This window comes from Barbus barbus, assembly GCF_936440315.1.
Source record: "Barbus barbus genome assembly, chromosome: 43".
Classification (NCBI taxonomy): Eukaryota; Metazoa; Chordata; class Actinopteri; order Cypriniformes; family Cyprinidae; genus Barbus; species Barbus barbus.
This window is the reverse complement of record NC_136721.1, coordinates 13,479,708-13,496,644: the sequence shown is the minus strand read 5'-3', so window position 1 is coordinate 13,496,644 and position 16,937 is coordinate 13,479,708. Positions and strand designations below refer to the sequence as shown.

Genomic DNA, 16,937 nt, shown 5'->3' with positions numbered 1-16,937 from the left:
TCATCAGACTTAATGGTTTAAGCAAAGGTTTAGTAATTCCATGATCCATTAGTGACCCAGGACTAGAAGAGCTGCTGTAACATAAGCCTGCCTCATACTGGTACTTTAAACAATGCAAAGCAAGTTCTTCCAGAATGGGGTGTTCCTAACTATGCAATTTGCTTTGATTAACAACGTGTGAAATTCATACTAAATTGGAGAGAATCTATACGCTCGCTATATAGTTTCATCAGCCGCCTCTGGATTTGAACAGGTCTCAGATAAGAGCTCTGAAGCCACACACTTCCATTGCAAATACCCAAATATTCAGTGGCTATTATTGCACTGGTGATTTAGGTAGTGACAACCTATGCAGGTTTCAGGCAGATCAGTACCTGATCGATGGGGTCTCTGCTCCCTGTGGAGTCCGTTTCCATAATACAACATTCAGTGGAACCTGCTAGGATCATTTACATAGCTTAATGCTAATTAACCTGGCTTTAAAATCAAACTCCGATTCAGATGAGAGTCATTCTCAAAATGTAGGCTTTTTAAATTGAATTATTAATCAGTACAACGACTTTCCATTTGACTTTACTTTATTCGTATATGAAGCAATGGCAATTTATGAACAAATTCTCAAAATAGATTAATTTTCCAGAAACATTTGAAAACTTTATTAATCAGATTAAAATAATCTTTTACCACCATTGTTGTAAAACTGCCCATTCTCATAATTAAAAAATGTATTATAATAAACAGAGTCCAACTATATCATATTAGCCTATTTAATCAAATATAAAGGTATAATAAAATAAAAGATTATATAATGATACCTTTTATATGGGGTTACTATAGGCTCTTTCAAATCACTGAAAAGTAAGGAGCCAAAATGTGTCACCATATTTTGAGAAGGACTCATTTACACAGTATTTCCAACATCTTCTCCAGCTCTTTTGTCCATGATGACCAGTCGTTCAGGATCTCAAAAGCTCATGAGTCACAGAGGAGCTCGATTTGTGAGCACATGTGCTAGATGAAGTACCTTAGAAACGAAAAACCAAGTAGTAAAAATGGTTAATGACATAAAAGCTGATGTTTAATTTAGTGAAGTATACAGCATGATAAATGCAAAAAGTTTGTGACTTGGACTCTCGTTTCAAACTTTCTCTGTTACATAAACAAGCCACTAATCAAAGCGATTTTAAATTGGAAGCACCTGAATAAGATTTCTGGATTAACTACAGAGGAAACTGCTGTTACATTCAGTGCCTGTGATTCTGCTGTCACATTTTCTCTGGCTACAAGGTTGAAAAAGATCGGTCGTTCCAATATGGTAAAAAAGAAAAATATGTATCAAAACACAGCCTTTGTATGTTTTTAATTAGCCTACACTGGCCGCTGTCAGCGACACATCATTTAGGGCGGAGCTTTACTGCCACCCAGTGGACAACAGTGTGTAAGTGCAGCTGCTCAATGCAGGATCAAATCAGACACAATACTAATTTCACAATACTAAAACATTAAAAGCATTGCACCTCATGAAATTACATTTTTATTTAGTCGCCAGATTATCTTTGGTTCTACCACCCATATGACTGAGAAATGCAGCACATTTAATTTGGCTTCCCGAATGCAAATTGTAAATCATGAGTTGCTTTGGCAGCAGGTAATTCAGTTATCAATCCGTAGCGTCTCTAAATGGATTGTGGTCTTGTGCGCCATCTGGTGGTGATGATGCGCGTCCGCAGCACGCGCCTCTCTTACGCTTGGCCTTTCACTCTGGGTAAAAAATAAAAAAATTGTAACATCATCTAAAATATTCATAAGTTAGTCTATAGCTTATTTTTTGTGGCATGCCTGAATACTACAATAGTAACATTTGATAAGTTCTATCCCAAGTCCAAGCACAGATGTGTATAGACACTTACATTAAAAAACGAATAAACATTTTCACTGTTTCCCAGAAAAAAGACAGTTCATTAAACACATGTTGTACTTTGTGACAACATGCCCCAGTAAAAGTCACACTATTTTGGATAAGCAGTCAACAAAACCCGACAATAAACAACCTAGGATTCTAGACAGATCATAACAACAGTAAAATGTACAAACCACAAAATAATTCCTGAAACATGTAAAACAAATAAATGCATAAATAGAATTAAAAAAATCACCCTTTATTTACACTTCTGTATATCAAAACGATATAAATAGATTGATTGAAATAAATCTGAAATAAAATAATAAAAGGTTGAAGCAGAAATACCGAAATTACTAGAAAGCACATCCATGTGTTTTCTAAAACTAAAATGAAGATTATAAAAACTGAAAATATAAAAATAAAAGCTAATTCACAATATAAATTCTATAATCATAGGAATACTAAAATAACAGTGAGCATGACTAAAGTGCTCACATAAAACTCAAATTATAAGTGTCTCTTGTCAAGTTACAAGTCATCATGATTTTAAAGAAAATTAAGATTATGTGAAAACTGTGGATTAGTGCTGTCAAGCGATTAATCGCATCCAAAAAAAGTTTGTGCTTACATAATATGTGTGTAAAATGTGTATATTTATTATGTATATATAAATACAAACCCATGCATGTATATATTTTCAAAATATTTACTGTATGTGTCTGTATTTATATATACATAATAAATATACATTATGTCTTGAAGTTTCATTGGCTAAGATCTTGTGTAGAACTGATGTGTGTGTGAAAAGATACAGTGGAGACAGAAAATATTTTTCTCATTTTATTGAACAAGAATTTTTTGACAGAATGAAGTCAGATTTTGTTGTCGGTTAGTATTTACAGCAGTGACAGTGTGTGTGTGTGTGTGTGTGTGTGGGGGGGGGGGTGGGGGGTGTAAGTGACATTTGATTTGTAAAAATCTGTATACAGCTGTGAGAATGGCCTCTCAGTATGGTATGAAGTGACAGATGTCTTATAAAGGTTTGAGATGAGAATGAAATGACCCCAAACAGGCTTAATCTGCTCAGATGACGAGCCTTATATGCTTTGGAAACAATCGTTTGAACAGACTTTTGTCTTTAAAGTGGCATGATGGCACGGTTGCGGCGATAAACTGTGTACAAACAAATTGGTCCCACATTAAATGTCAGTATGAATCAAAAGCTTGTATTTCAGAGAGATCACAAGAGCTTGTACGCCTCCCGGTACAGTTTCTACAAAGCTTCTCAGATGCTTATTAAACCAGAATCCTGCTGGAAACACTTTAAAAATAACTTTCATTATTAATATCACTGCATTACAAATGCTTAACAGAACACAAACGTACATTCAAGTAGCATAATGTTTAAAGACTTAATAATGAAAGTTATCTCCATGAAAGCACTTCATGTTTGTCTTGCAAAAGCAAAAGTGACAACAGTGAACGTATGAATGACAAAAGTTCACTGCCATTCAGAAAAATGTACAAGCCTTTGACATTTTCAGTTATTTAGCAATTCAATTCGTAACCTTAACACCAATGACATCTAGTTTAGAATACATTGCATGCTTATTTTAGGTTTAAAAAAATAGATGTCACTGACAAGGCATTTGAGCAAACGGGATGAACGAGATTTTGTAATTAAATGGTGGGTGAGCAGGCAACCCTCGGGCACCTATGAGACGAAATGCATCGAGACAGTTTTCTGTGAGAATGTATTTATATATATATATATATATATATATATATATATACACATCTTATTTTGCATCAGTTATATAGAGGCATGTTGTCGAGATTTTGAGAACTCAAGTTTTAAGAAAACCACGATCCATTTACACCCTCAGACCCAAAAGACCAAGTGACGACACATTTGATCAAGAAACAAAACTATTATTTTCACAGTTTACAGATCTGGATCATCTGACAGCGTCGGGGTATGTTGTCACAGAGACAGTAGCGCATCTGGCCTGCATATGAGAGGATGGTTATATTGAAGGCACCAAGTCCTTTTGTGTCCGTATTTCACTTCTGCTGCACTTCATTGTTTTTTTGTTTTTTTTTACATCTTTTTTTATTCTTATCATGATGAACATTGTTTAAACTAACAGCTACGGCTTTCACAACCTATGGAAACTCTTCTTTTTTTTGATTCTAGTACAAAGAACATACTGTATTCACACTAGGATTTTCACACATTCACAGTGCACAAGCTTGCAGCCTAAAGAATGAGAAACACTGTACAAAAAAAAGTCAGGCTGAATATTCTTTATGCTACGATCCACACCGGTGTACTATGGCTTAAATAAAAAGTAAAACAATAATTTGGGCATTCAAGACCGACAAAACCGACAAACATTTGCATCAGTATCAAAGGGGCAGGGCTTCATTAACATCTATCAATTATATGGGCAAAGGCCAATGGGGCAGACATCATATGGGACGTCCCACGAGCGTTACACACACATGTGCACCTGATGTTTTTGTTAGGCCACGAGTGCAACAGCGACGCTTGTACTGTGTTCTCTCAAGGAGCCGTCCGATTCATATCTAAGAGCTCCAGGTTGTTTTTTTTAAAGGATTTGTGGGATGTTTTTAAGCGAGGATCACTGCGGGAGACCTCTTTGGCTCTCAATCTTCTGTTAAAGAACTGAAGTAAAGAAGAAACTCTTAAGGTTCAAGGGAAATAGGATGTGTTGTAATATGAAAGAACAAATAAAACGGGAAAAAGTAGTAGTGGTGTTTAGTACAGGTGCATCTCAATAAATTAGAATGTCGTGAAAAAGTTGAAGTATTTCAAAAAGTATATTTTAGGTTCATTGCATGTAAAGTAAAACATTTCAAAATTGTTTTTGTTTTAATTTTGATGATTAGAGCTTACAGCTCATGAAAGTACATATACAGTAAATGAACATACTTTCCAGAAGGCCAACAATTCACTAAACATGTTTATTTTTATTTGGTCTTATAAAGTATTCTAATTTGTTGAGAATTGGTGAGTTTTTGTTAAATGTGAGACTAAATCATCACGATTAAATGAACCAAAGACTTAAACTACTTCAGTCTGTGTGCATTGAATTTATTTAATACACGAGTTTCACAATTTGAGTTGAATTACTGAAATAAATGAACTTTTCCACGACATTCTAATTGATTGAGATACACCTGTATAGTATAACCCTAACCGCTAGTTCAGACCTCTACCCTGCGTGATCGTTTGTGTCGAGCGTGTTAATGAGGGATATCATTGTGAAATGCTGTAAACACTTAGGGCTGGGATAAAATAAAAATAAAAAATTAGACATAGAAAAATAATTCTGCAAAGCAAGCATGCTAAAAATCTATCGCTAACTCCAAAAATAATGTGAAAAATAAAATAAAAAGGCGGTTGCTTTTGTACATTATTTAAACACAAGTAAAACATTAAAAATGTTCCTCAAAAATTAATATGTGGCAGACAATAATAATGGCAATACTGCATGTAATAAAACGGGACATAATTGAAACGGCACTGTGGGCTGAATGTGTGAACTTCCTCGAAAGACATTGAGTGTATTTGAAAGACACTGATCTTACAGAGGTCAAGGAGACTGCGCTAGAGGTAAAGAATCTTTCCTTCTTGCGCTGATGAAAGAAAAGAAACATTTCAATAGTAAAAACAATCCAAAAGTACAAAATGAAAGGCATGTGCACGAGCTCTTTAGGCGCTCTATACATCTACAGACGTGTTTTGTTCTGCGAACTCAAAGACTCTGAAGAAAGAAACCCTTGTGTTTGAGATGTGATGGTGGTGGTGTGGTGCTGTCTGTCTGCGACTGTCATGCGCTCGCCGATTCCACATCATGCTTTGCTCTCATTGCCGTTCGTCTGGGGGGCTTCATTAGGGACTGTCTTCACCTCCGCCGGGGTTTTGTTTACCTCCGTCTCCGGCACTTTACTTTTGTCATCGACAATGATTTTACCACTGGGGGAAAGAGAAAAGAGAAGTTTATCTTTCAGTCCTCTGTTTGGCTGCTTCTGTTCTTTATATTATTTCCAAGGATCGGCTCACCCAAAAATGGCTGTTCTGTTATGTTTTATTCATCCTCATGTTCTGTCAAACCTGTGTGAGTTTCTTTCTTTCTTTAGTGAAACACAAAAGATGGATTTTGATGAACCTGAAGAATATGCTAGGCATTCTTTTTAATGAAAGTGAATGAAGACTGGTGCATTACCATGTAATGATCATAAAAGTGGTCTGCATATGTGACAAAAATCTTGACATAAGCCCTAGGTTTCTTTGGTACGTTTATGAGGGACGTAACAATGTCTGTATTTGCGAAGGTATGATTCGAGTCAGATCTTGTTGCAGACAAAGAATTTATTTGATCAAAAATATAGTAAAACAGTAATTTTTGTGTGAAAAAATTATTCTATTTTAATGTACTATATATATTCAAAATGTATTTCCAATCTTTAATGTCCAAGATCCTTCAGAAATTATTTTGATATGCTGAATTGATGCTAAAGAAACATCTCTAATTATTATCAGTTTAATTTTTTTTGTGGAAACTGTAACAACATTTTTTTTCCACATAATTATTTCCAGGATTCTTTGATGAGTAGAAAATTCAAAAGAACAACATTTATTTGAAATAGAAATATTTTGTAATATTATTAATGGCTTTAATGCCACTTTTGCTCAATTTAATGTGTCCTTACTAGAAGTATTAATTTCTTAATGTATCATATACATACATACATGTAGAAAAGAGCGGTCAGTACATTATTAAAAATGTCTTCTGTTATGTTTCCACAAAAGAAATAAAGCAATATAGGTTTGAAATGACACGAGGAAGAAACTATGAAAACACATTTTTGGGTGAACTGTCCCTTTAAGTTTTGAAGGAACAGACTTCACTGTAGGCAATCAATTTCACAGCTAACAGGATCTGTTTGGTTATCTTATGGTTACATCAAAGATTATTCATGAGCATGAGCATGTATGAGGACAGAGGAACAGTGCATGCAGGTATGATTCATACGAGTCATAATATTTAAGATAAAGCTTGTGAACAGTAAATCCATGGCACTGGTGCAGGGAGCCTTTCTGCTGCAGACGCAATCCTCATAAAAGTACATAAATGTTAACCTCTCCCTCTGCACTTATTGGCTGTGTAATAGTTTGTTGATACACAGAGCGCTTGTCTCTTGGGGTCAGGCTGGAGCAAAAAGCATAATAATAAATAATAAATAAATGAAAATCATCCACCGCAAACTGCCTATTACTGAATACTGAATATTTTACAGAGCACATAGACATTTGTTCTCAAGGGAGCTGACAGAGCACATAGTGGGCCTTTCAAAAAAGGAAGTTTACTTAAATTATTTCGCAGTAGGCTGATTCTTTCAGAGCGCTGATCATTCCTGTAATGGAATTGACTGTACTGGTGTGCCAAATCATTCATAAATGCATAATGAACCACGAAAATTAAAGATGAGCTTTGCTGGCAGGGAATCGAGAGGGACGGTCCCTGTCACATTTCTAACCTGTTCCCTTCCGTCGTATTTTTAGCACACCTGCCTTGCTGCCAGGCTGATATCAGCTGTCTGTTCATTATATTCATCAAGCATGCCCAGACAGCAACGGCTTCTACGCTGTGACGCAGGACCACCGGTCGTGGTGTTGAGCACTCTTGCATACAGCAGAGCCACAGAGAGGCTTTGTAGGGAAGAGAATGGGCGTAGTGGAGTGAGGGCGTCTCGTGTTACAATCTACACGATCTCAGTGGTACGACACAAGAGCAAGCTGCTTTGTTGGTGTCCGAGGTCTGAACTGTTTGTCCCCCGGTCATTATGCTCATCACAATCAAGCTATCTGATCACATTCTGGGCTCTTATGAAGAGCAGCCAAGTGTGCAGAGTACCGCCGAATGACTGCGACAGACAAACAGTGGCAGAACCACAGCGGTGTGCAGGGTGGCACATGCTACTATTTCATTTTCTTTCTTTAACTACAAGACTACTAAAAGAACTAAAAGAAGCGTTTATTTTAGCCTCAAACGCCAGGATGCGATTCGTCTGGTGTTCTGCATCGTGCTTCATCTTGTCTATTTCCAGCCTCTCACGAACATGCACTCACGTCCCATGTTCGCTTTCTTACAGAGTGAAGTCCGTAATTTCATTCAAATTAGCATGAAATAAACATTGAATGAACATCCGATCCATGTTGAAAGATATGTCTCATGTAATCGTCCAATTAATGTTTCAACCGCGGAAAGACAGCAGCTAGAATACATTGTGACATAACAGCAGAAAATCCATTGTGTCCATAAACTAGTGAAAAAAATGTACACTAGAGAGGAGAATTTAGCAAAGAAAATTCCATTTATTAGCTATATATTTACTCATAATTGCTCTTATGTATTATAATTAATGAAATGTTTAGATATAGCATCATTATAAAAAAATGGTCTAATATAAACTTGTATACAAGTTTAGAAAAATTGAGAAAAAAATAACATGTACTTAATCGCAAGCTTGTTAATTATTCCTGAATAATTCTCCCTCCAGGCTGAACTCAAAAGTTGGCAGCCCTGTTTGAAGTAAGTTGAAGTTTTAGGTTTCCTAAGCAACATTTACAAAATTCACTGTAGCCTACAAGTTCATTTTAGATCTTTTGCTTCAAACCACTGGTTAATGAGATGATAGAAATAAGAGAAATAAGACTAACCATTAGTCTTATTTCAATAGACTAAGATTTGAAGTTACGGAATGTTTAACTAATGTGGGGGAATTTGACTTAATCAGCAACCATAGGATTTATTCATGCTTTTTTATGCCAGTTTGGAGTTATACACCTTGGCCACCCCATGTATAAAACTCTAGCATGGACACAAAGCATCATTATTCCTTCTGAGCAAGCTGAGGCTCCAGCAAGAAAACCTTCCATCTTCCAACCGTCTTTAAAAGTGCAAACTCTCATTCTTGAAGGGGAAAAACTCTGACTTTAGGCATCTTGAGAGTCTATAGATGGCAGAGTGAGTTCCATTGATATTCTGCTGGTTCTGTGAAGACCAGGGAAGTCACTCAGTTAGTCGAAAATCTACAGACGGAGCCAATAAGCCCAGGTGGCAACCAATGAGGGCAACTTCCCTGGAGTGTTCCTGCTCAAATTAGACAACTGAGCCGAACTGAGAGAGAGAGAGAACAAGCCTGATGTGCGCTGACTGGGCTGTACATCGAAAGCGCAAACTACAGAGCACAAATGGAAGTGGGGAAAACAAAGTCTCTGGTAAATATTTAACAAACGCCATGCTCCTGCTAATTCCCTGCTGGAAGTCTTGGCTGACTGTTTAACAGCCGATACAGAACATTTCTCTGTACTTCGCAACAGAGCGAGAGCGCTACTGAGGACCTGATTCACGCGAGTTTGGAGACACCGCTACTTCTGGCTCCATTAGGCAGCTCCACAAAGCTAGCAGGACTGAATCTGTCAGATGTGAAATGTTTGTTTAATTTTGTAATATGCACCTTGAATGAATGAAACCGCTGCTATTCTGAGGCGCTGCTCCGGTGCTCTCAGCATGGCTCCAGCGACTAAGGAACAGGCTTATTTAATTTATGCATATTTTGCACATTCTAGCTTGAATTTTCACTAGTTTTAGTTCAATACAACAACAACATTTGCATAGTGCTTGTGAACAATAAAATGTTCTGTAAAACAATTGCAGCTTCTATCATTCTGGCATCTCTGGCACATTTACGATTCAGAGCCATGGACCAAATCCATTCAAATCTTGTGTCAGATGGAGAACAAGTCCTGGCTGGTTTTGCTAAAGTTTGCAAAGTTCATGGCAGAGAATTTTTGGAATATATTCAAGAAATTATTTTGAGGCCATTTGGATCAAATAAACAGGACTCTAATTTAATTTGTGTTGTCTTCACAATGCTTCACAGAGACATTATTTTCAGTAACAAAGTTTGGTTAAGTTCAGTAAAGTTTGGGGACAGTATGATGTTTTTAAATTTATTTGATAAAAATACTGTAAAAACAGTAATGTTGTGAAATATTATTACAATTTTATATAACTGTTTTCTATGTGAATATATTTTAAATGTAATTTATTCCTGTGATGGCAAAGCTGGATTTCAGTGTCACATGTTCCTTTAGAAATCACACTAATATGCTGATATGCTGTGATGGTTATTTACATAACAATCAGATGTATTTTTCCTGTCAAACTGAGTGATTCTTTTAGACAGAATGAACTAATCAGAATTAAATCAGACCATCCAGCATAATGTAAAAACAAAAAATTAAAGCCATATACAAACATATACAAACTTTAATTATATATACTATATATATATATATATATATTTATAGGCACAGTATGTATTTCTGTCCTATCACTGGTTGAGACATAAAATCTGCAAGTTAGATGCAGAGTTGTTTTTATTTTATGTCCGTAGCACATCTTTAATGACTGTAATGACTAATGAAAAAAAATGTTTCACTGCTGTTTTTTCCAAGTTTTTCGTTCCATCAGCTGGCCATTTGAAGTTGGCTATTTCACCCACAGGGGCACAAATGACACTGCACCTCATCTGCTGTGTTAATGTAATTACAACGATCATACATTAGCCTTCTCTAAGACGCTCTTTTTTCAATAGCACCATTAAGGCTGCAAATTTATTTCTCACTGTCCTTTTCAGCTTTGAAAGCCATCATTTAAAATCATCAGCTGTGGAATTGTGCCATTTGTTACAACCAATCATTGTGAGGCTCTGCCAGCGATAATGGAGGAATCAATTTGCTCACTCTGAAAAACAAAACCAAACGAACAAATTTACACATTTATAACCCCGGTGTGCTTTGAAGCGGCGTCACTGAACTGGTTTTTACAGAGGTGCAAATAAACCCGCACAAGCTGTCTCAGTGCACCAAGTCATCTCTCATTGAATACCAAAGGGAATACACGCTAAGATTCACGCAGGAGGAACCTGATGAAATTCGGATTTTACATTAAGAAGTGAGAAGAAACTCAAGAGGAAGGGGGGTGACGGAGAAAACAGACAGTGAGAAAGTGGAGATGGTTAAGGACACAAACACAACTAAACATCTAGAGGTGGCCATACTCGTTCTGGTTGGGTGCGGACGGTGCGCTGGAGGAGTCGCTGGAGGGCTTGGCTAGCGCATCCTTGGCAAGCTCACTATCTGTGGTCTGGTGGGCTCCTCCCTGTACCTGAGAGTCCTTAATTTGAGGGGGATTGGCCGGCTCAGCAAGGCTCTGGCTATCGGCTTTGGTCAGATCTGCAGGGGTTGAATCAGACGGCTGGGGGGCATCTAAGGACTTTGAAGTCTGGTTGGAGGGCGTATCGCTCAGGTCCACCAGAGGGGCCACGGCTGCAGGAGCAGCTTGTGGGGAGGTGACGTTAGGTTTGGGGGTAACTTTAGGGGCTGTTTTAGGGTCGGCCGCAGGGGCGGTGCTTGAGGTAAGGGTGGTGCTATCACTAGCAGGACTGTCAGTGCCGGGGTCTGAGTTAGTGGTTACAGAGGGAAGCAAGTCCACTACTGTTGCTGTGGTGTCAGCAGCGTGCCTGTGAGGACAGCGGGAAGAGAGAGAGAGAGAGAGAGAGGAGACACGGGGAGAAGGAGATCCACATAAAGAAAAAGGAGGGGGGGGGGGGGGCAAGGCAAAACATACACATACATCAGTAAGTCCAACATGCATTTCAAAATAAAACATACCATGTTAGATAATCACAAAAAGTGAGGGGTGTGTGGTATCTACAACATTAAGCTACAACAAGACGACTGTTAAACACAGGTAGATGTTAATAACCTGAAGAAAAAGACCAGACTTTTGTGTTTTGGACCGTGTGTGAGTGTGTGTGTTTTAGAGACTCACTCAGGGTTGGTCAGAGGGGTGGTCTCATTGGGTTCGGTGGGTCCTCCTCCTTCATGGTTTGGTGTGTGTTCCTCCTCAGTCCTTACCTCCACAATGGGCTCCTTAGATTCATCCTTACTGTAAAAAATGACACACCAGAGTTAGCGAGATTAACTAACGTCACAAGGGGTGTGGATTTACGGCTTGCAAACACGTAGTGAACATTGTTGGCAAACATAGATCAGGATTTGTTGAAATTAGCAGCACTGATTAAAACGGGTTGATGATTATATGGTCTCGCACCATGTGGTGTACTTTTCTGGCAAAAATGTGTTTATATTAATTTATAGCTGTTATGGCATTAAAGTAAGAAATGTAAGGGAAAATGAGTTTTTTTTAAAAAACATATGGTGCAAAAAAATAAATCTATTGACAGATTTATTTCAAATGAATAAAGGTAAGGTAACAGGAAAATGTACATGTATTTAATCCTGAGATATATGTTCTGAGACCATATTTTTATATTTATTATATGTGTGAAACTATTGGCAGTTCAATTAAAGAAAAAAGTTAACACTTTAGTATAGGGACCAATTCTCACTATTAACTAGTTGCTTATTAATATGCCTATTATTAACATATTGGCTGTTTATTACTTAAAATGCACATATTCTGCATAACCATATTTTACATCCCTAATCCTGCCCAACACCTAAACTACTAACTATTAACCCTCTGGGGTATGAGGTGATTTTGGGGCCCTTGAGATGTTTTGACATGCCCTGATATTTGTGCTTATTTCAGCTACTTATAACATACTATTGACCAACATTTTTTTTTTTTTTGTATTCAGCACAAACTGTGCTAAAATAATAAGTGACCAAGATAAATGTACATGTTTGCATTTTTTAGAAAAAAAAATATTATGTGTGGCTAGTAAGTTTTGGGAAGAAAAATGTAGCTGAAATAAGGCCCTAAAACCCCCACTAAAAAGTCCTGAATAAGATTTAGAGACTAAGAGTAATCAGTCTTGTAGGCTAGAATATTTACTTCACAATTATGTGAAAATCATTCTGCTTACTCATTCACAGAAAACAATATATTGATTTAAATTTTTTAAGACATGTTTTGTGATCGAAAGTCAATATGCGAGGGAGTGGTAATGGGCTTGAATATTAAGTGATTTTCACCTGAGAAACAAAGGGCCCTCCCCTAAAGCTGCTAATGGCCCATCAGTGTGACTGTGACTGAGGCAGGTTAGACAGAGTGTGAAAATGTTTTTTTTTTATTATTTGTATTTTATTTACAACACAGTATAATCAAAACATACATAATGAAGGTCAAAGACACATTATTGTGCACTGATCTAACCACAGAGATGTGAACAGTAGTAAGAAGTAATTAGGAGTTTATTGAGGCAAAAGCCATTATTTATTGTTTTGTTAATAGCGAGAATTAGACCATAAAATAAAGTGTGACCAAAAAAAAAGAAACAATATAATACATATTTTGAATATAATGCTAAATAAGGTTAATGTCACATGTATTTAAAATTGATGTAAAACTATTGGCAGGGAAAGAAAAGAAAAAATTAAATTTCATAAAAACTTTATTTTCTTCAGATATATGATAATAGCTGTTTTTAGCACTATATTTTTATATTTATCATATTTGTGAAAACTATATTTTAGATCACTTCAGTGCAATTAAATGACATCAAAATATGGATAACTTGCTAGTTAAAAAAGAAAAGGTTTTCTTTGCAAGGGATTTTCAAACAGCAACCAGGCCGCCTTTTCATTCCTGCATTCACCTCTCCTCCTCTCCTCTTATCTTAACACTGCCGCCATGAGCCAATATTCACATCATTCTCATTCATAGAGTCAGATGTGTCACAATCAGCCCTGCCTCAAGCCCTCCTGTAGAGCTGATGGGGGCCGTGATGGATGCCGTTATCGGACAAGGGAACACACACAGATGAGAGGGAAAGGAAAAGACAGGCTCACGTGAAAGCGGCTTTTCCCTCCTCGATATCCTTCCCTTTGGCAGAGGGCCCAGACTTGCCACAGAAGTTGACGGCAATGCACATGAGAAGCCCACACTTGTTGAGAAAGTAGCATGTGACGTCCACGCCAAAGAGGAGCAGGATGAAGACCACGATGAGAATGCCCACGATAGCCCCGGTGCTCAACCCTGAGCTTGTTTCTTTGGGAAAGAGGAAGAGGAGAATGTCAAAACAAAATAATGTCACTGCAGACCTTAAAGTGTGAGGCTTTTCCACAGTGCCATACTGATCTATGCAGTCTAGAAAAAATGACAGTCTATTGTATGTTGTACTAATTTGAAGTGAGCTGAAAGGATTGGTTTGTTGAAGGCAGTTAGGACTAAAGCCAACACACTCATAGAAACACATAAGGGCGAATTCACTAAACAACTGCACTTTTACACACTGCGTCTTATTCACTAACCACCAGCAATCCAGGAACTAAATGTGCTGAATCGCACTGCTTTGTATTTAAATTAAAGGGAGAGTTCACCCAAAAATGAATATTCTGTCAACATTTACTCACCTTCATGTCGTTTCAAACTTGTATGCGACTTACTTTCTTCTGTGGAACATAAAAGAGGAATGTTTCAACTGTTTTTCTCTATACAATAAGAGTAAACAAGGTGCAAAACAACACTGGATCCTATTTACATTCATTCTATGGATAAAAAAGAGAGGTTTCTTTTATTTGTTCTTGAATTAAGAAAGTCATACTGGTTTCAAATTACACAAGGGTGAGTACATGATGAAAGAGTGTTCATTTTTTGGATGAACTGTCCCTTTAAGTCATTATACTGTATTTGGTGAAATGCTACTCTCTTTGTAAATTAGGAACTGAACCTCACAAAATGTAACGTCAAGCTTCCAAGAGCAGTTAACAGAATTTTATTTGTTTGTGTACATTTTCTATTAATCATGGCAGCAGTAATTCATCAAACGATAATCAAGCGATGGAGAAGAGCGTTATAACCGGGCGTATGTCCAAATGTGTGGTGTAGAGTTCATTTTACACTTTTTAAAGAGGTGCCTGGATCACAGTGTTAAAACCATGCTGTACAGTTCCAGTAAAGTATGCCAGATTATGGTTGTCTGATATATCCTTCACACACACACATTGATTAATTATTTGTATCATCAGAATGACTAAAACAACAATCGTGTGCAAATAAACAGCACCATCAGTTGATTCTTAGTGAATTCACCCCCATAATGTTTAGGTTCACCACACAGATTGCCAAAATGGGATGCCTTTCAAGTGTTATCCACACACAGTATTCAACATAGCATCACATACAGCGTCATTCTGAAGCAGGGCATTCATCACTCACATGGAAATGAACCCAGCATGCTTATTCAGAGACATAATTAACTCTCTTTGTACAGAACTTCAGCAGTCTTGCTCAGAACGTTAAATACAAGGCTAGTTCTGTTCGTATTCATGCACATATTTTAACAGAGAAATTGCATTGGCATGGAACGGTGGAGATAATCTCAATATTCAGCTCTTAGTGCATTCACTTATGGGGTAACTCCTGCATCAACACACACACACACACACACATACACAACACAAAAAACGGAAGCCATACAGATGAAAGTAAAAGAAAACACCACGTTAAAGGAACAAGGATTAAATGAGATGAAGAAACACAAGCAGAACTGTGTTTGCAGCACTACTTACCAGGAATGACAAGCTACACCATGAAAATGCTAAATAACTACAGGATCTACTGAGATGGATGGACATGGTCTGGATCAGTAAACATAATGCACAATTAAAATGTGGTTTAATAAACATTAGCTATATGGATCTTAACACTGCATCGGTAAACATGGCAATTCATATTAACTCAAATTAGATCAATCTATGCGGAAATATTTGATTCAATTGTAGGAACATGACTTTTTCAAATGGTCCTTGTAAAACCATGTGGATGACCAAAATGCATTTGGACTAACAAAGGGACCTCCCATGTGGCTAAAAGCAAATACAACTTATTTTAGACAAATTCTGATTTAAAATAAAATAAAATTGAGACAGGTAAAAAGCTAATACCTACTATCATAAAGCAGTTGTTCTGTAATAGGTAATTTTATCATTAAAACATTGTAAACAAATCTTCATTGTAAGCAAAATCACTTTGTCCTATATCTATCTATCTATCTATATATAGTATACTGAGACATCATGGGTGCACACAGCTTTGATGATCTAAAATGTTTGCTGCAAGAAATTATGCTAACATAGTTTATTGTTAGCCTAACACTCAATTGGTAGTTCATTCAAGCATTCTTGTGAGTATACAGCCATAGATTATACAGAGAATTAAGATGAACAAGCTGACTGAATTTGCAATTAGGCTTATATCGAGTTCTAGGCAACTTCACATGAAGTATCTCTAATGAAACATCCTTCTAAATCATTGATGGAGCCACATAAAGACCTAAAACACATCTACGTGTATCAAGGAGATCATGAATTATGGATGCACTCAACAGTGACCTGGATGAAAAATGCATTAGACAAATATATTCTAAGAAAAAAAAAAAACACCTCATCTCAACCTGCAGCTCCACATGAGTCTTACTGCTCTAAGAATACTGTGCTCAAGACTTGCAATAGATCTACAATAATCCAAAACGTATTATGAATTTAAACCAAGAAACCTGTACGATAGGTAATCTGGTGCTGTGGACTTTGTGATGAAATCTAGCCATCATAGCAGTCAACACACTCCATGGATGTGTATAAGAGGCAGGGTAACAGGTAGAGCTGACAGATTTAATCTAGCGGCCGGCCAGGAGAGGGCTGAAAGCGCTTCTCCTAGCTCGGGGCGCAGAGTGGGCAGCACTTGTTTTCCTGAGCTTCAGCCTGCATTTTAACAAGTGCGATAAATCACGGCACACATCTGAGCACAAAGGCTGTCTCGCTGAGCTCCTTCACCGGCCAAAAACACCCTGCTCTGCTGACTCAGCAGCATACTTGAAAGGTCTTCCAGACACTCGAGCCGTCTCCACATATTACAAACCTTGTATGTTCTGAATACTGAAACTTGGTGTGAAAAAAACTGACAAT

At 37.2% G+C, this 16,937-nt stretch overlaps 1 protein-coding gene across 1 annotated transcript in view; it reads right to left on the bottom strand.

Annotated features, from left to right (window-relative positions):
• Positions 1-4,024: 4,024 nt before the first annotated feature.
• The window catches only part of ncam1a (neural cell adhesion molecule 1a), a 222,069-nt gene continuing 209,156 nt past the window's right edge, over positions 4,025-16,937 (bottom strand). The window contains exons 16-18 of the mRNA XM_079405265.1: positions 13,821-14,019; positions 11,836-11,952; positions 4,025-5,906 (exon numbers count right to left, since the gene is read on the bottom strand). Of these exons, the coding sequence (XP_079261391.1) occupies positions 5,783-5,906; positions 11,836-11,952; positions 13,821-14,019 (440 nt within the window). The 3' untranslated portion in view covers positions 4,025-5,782. The remainder of the gene's footprint in view (positions 5,907-11,835; positions 11,953-13,820; positions 14,020-16,937) is intronic.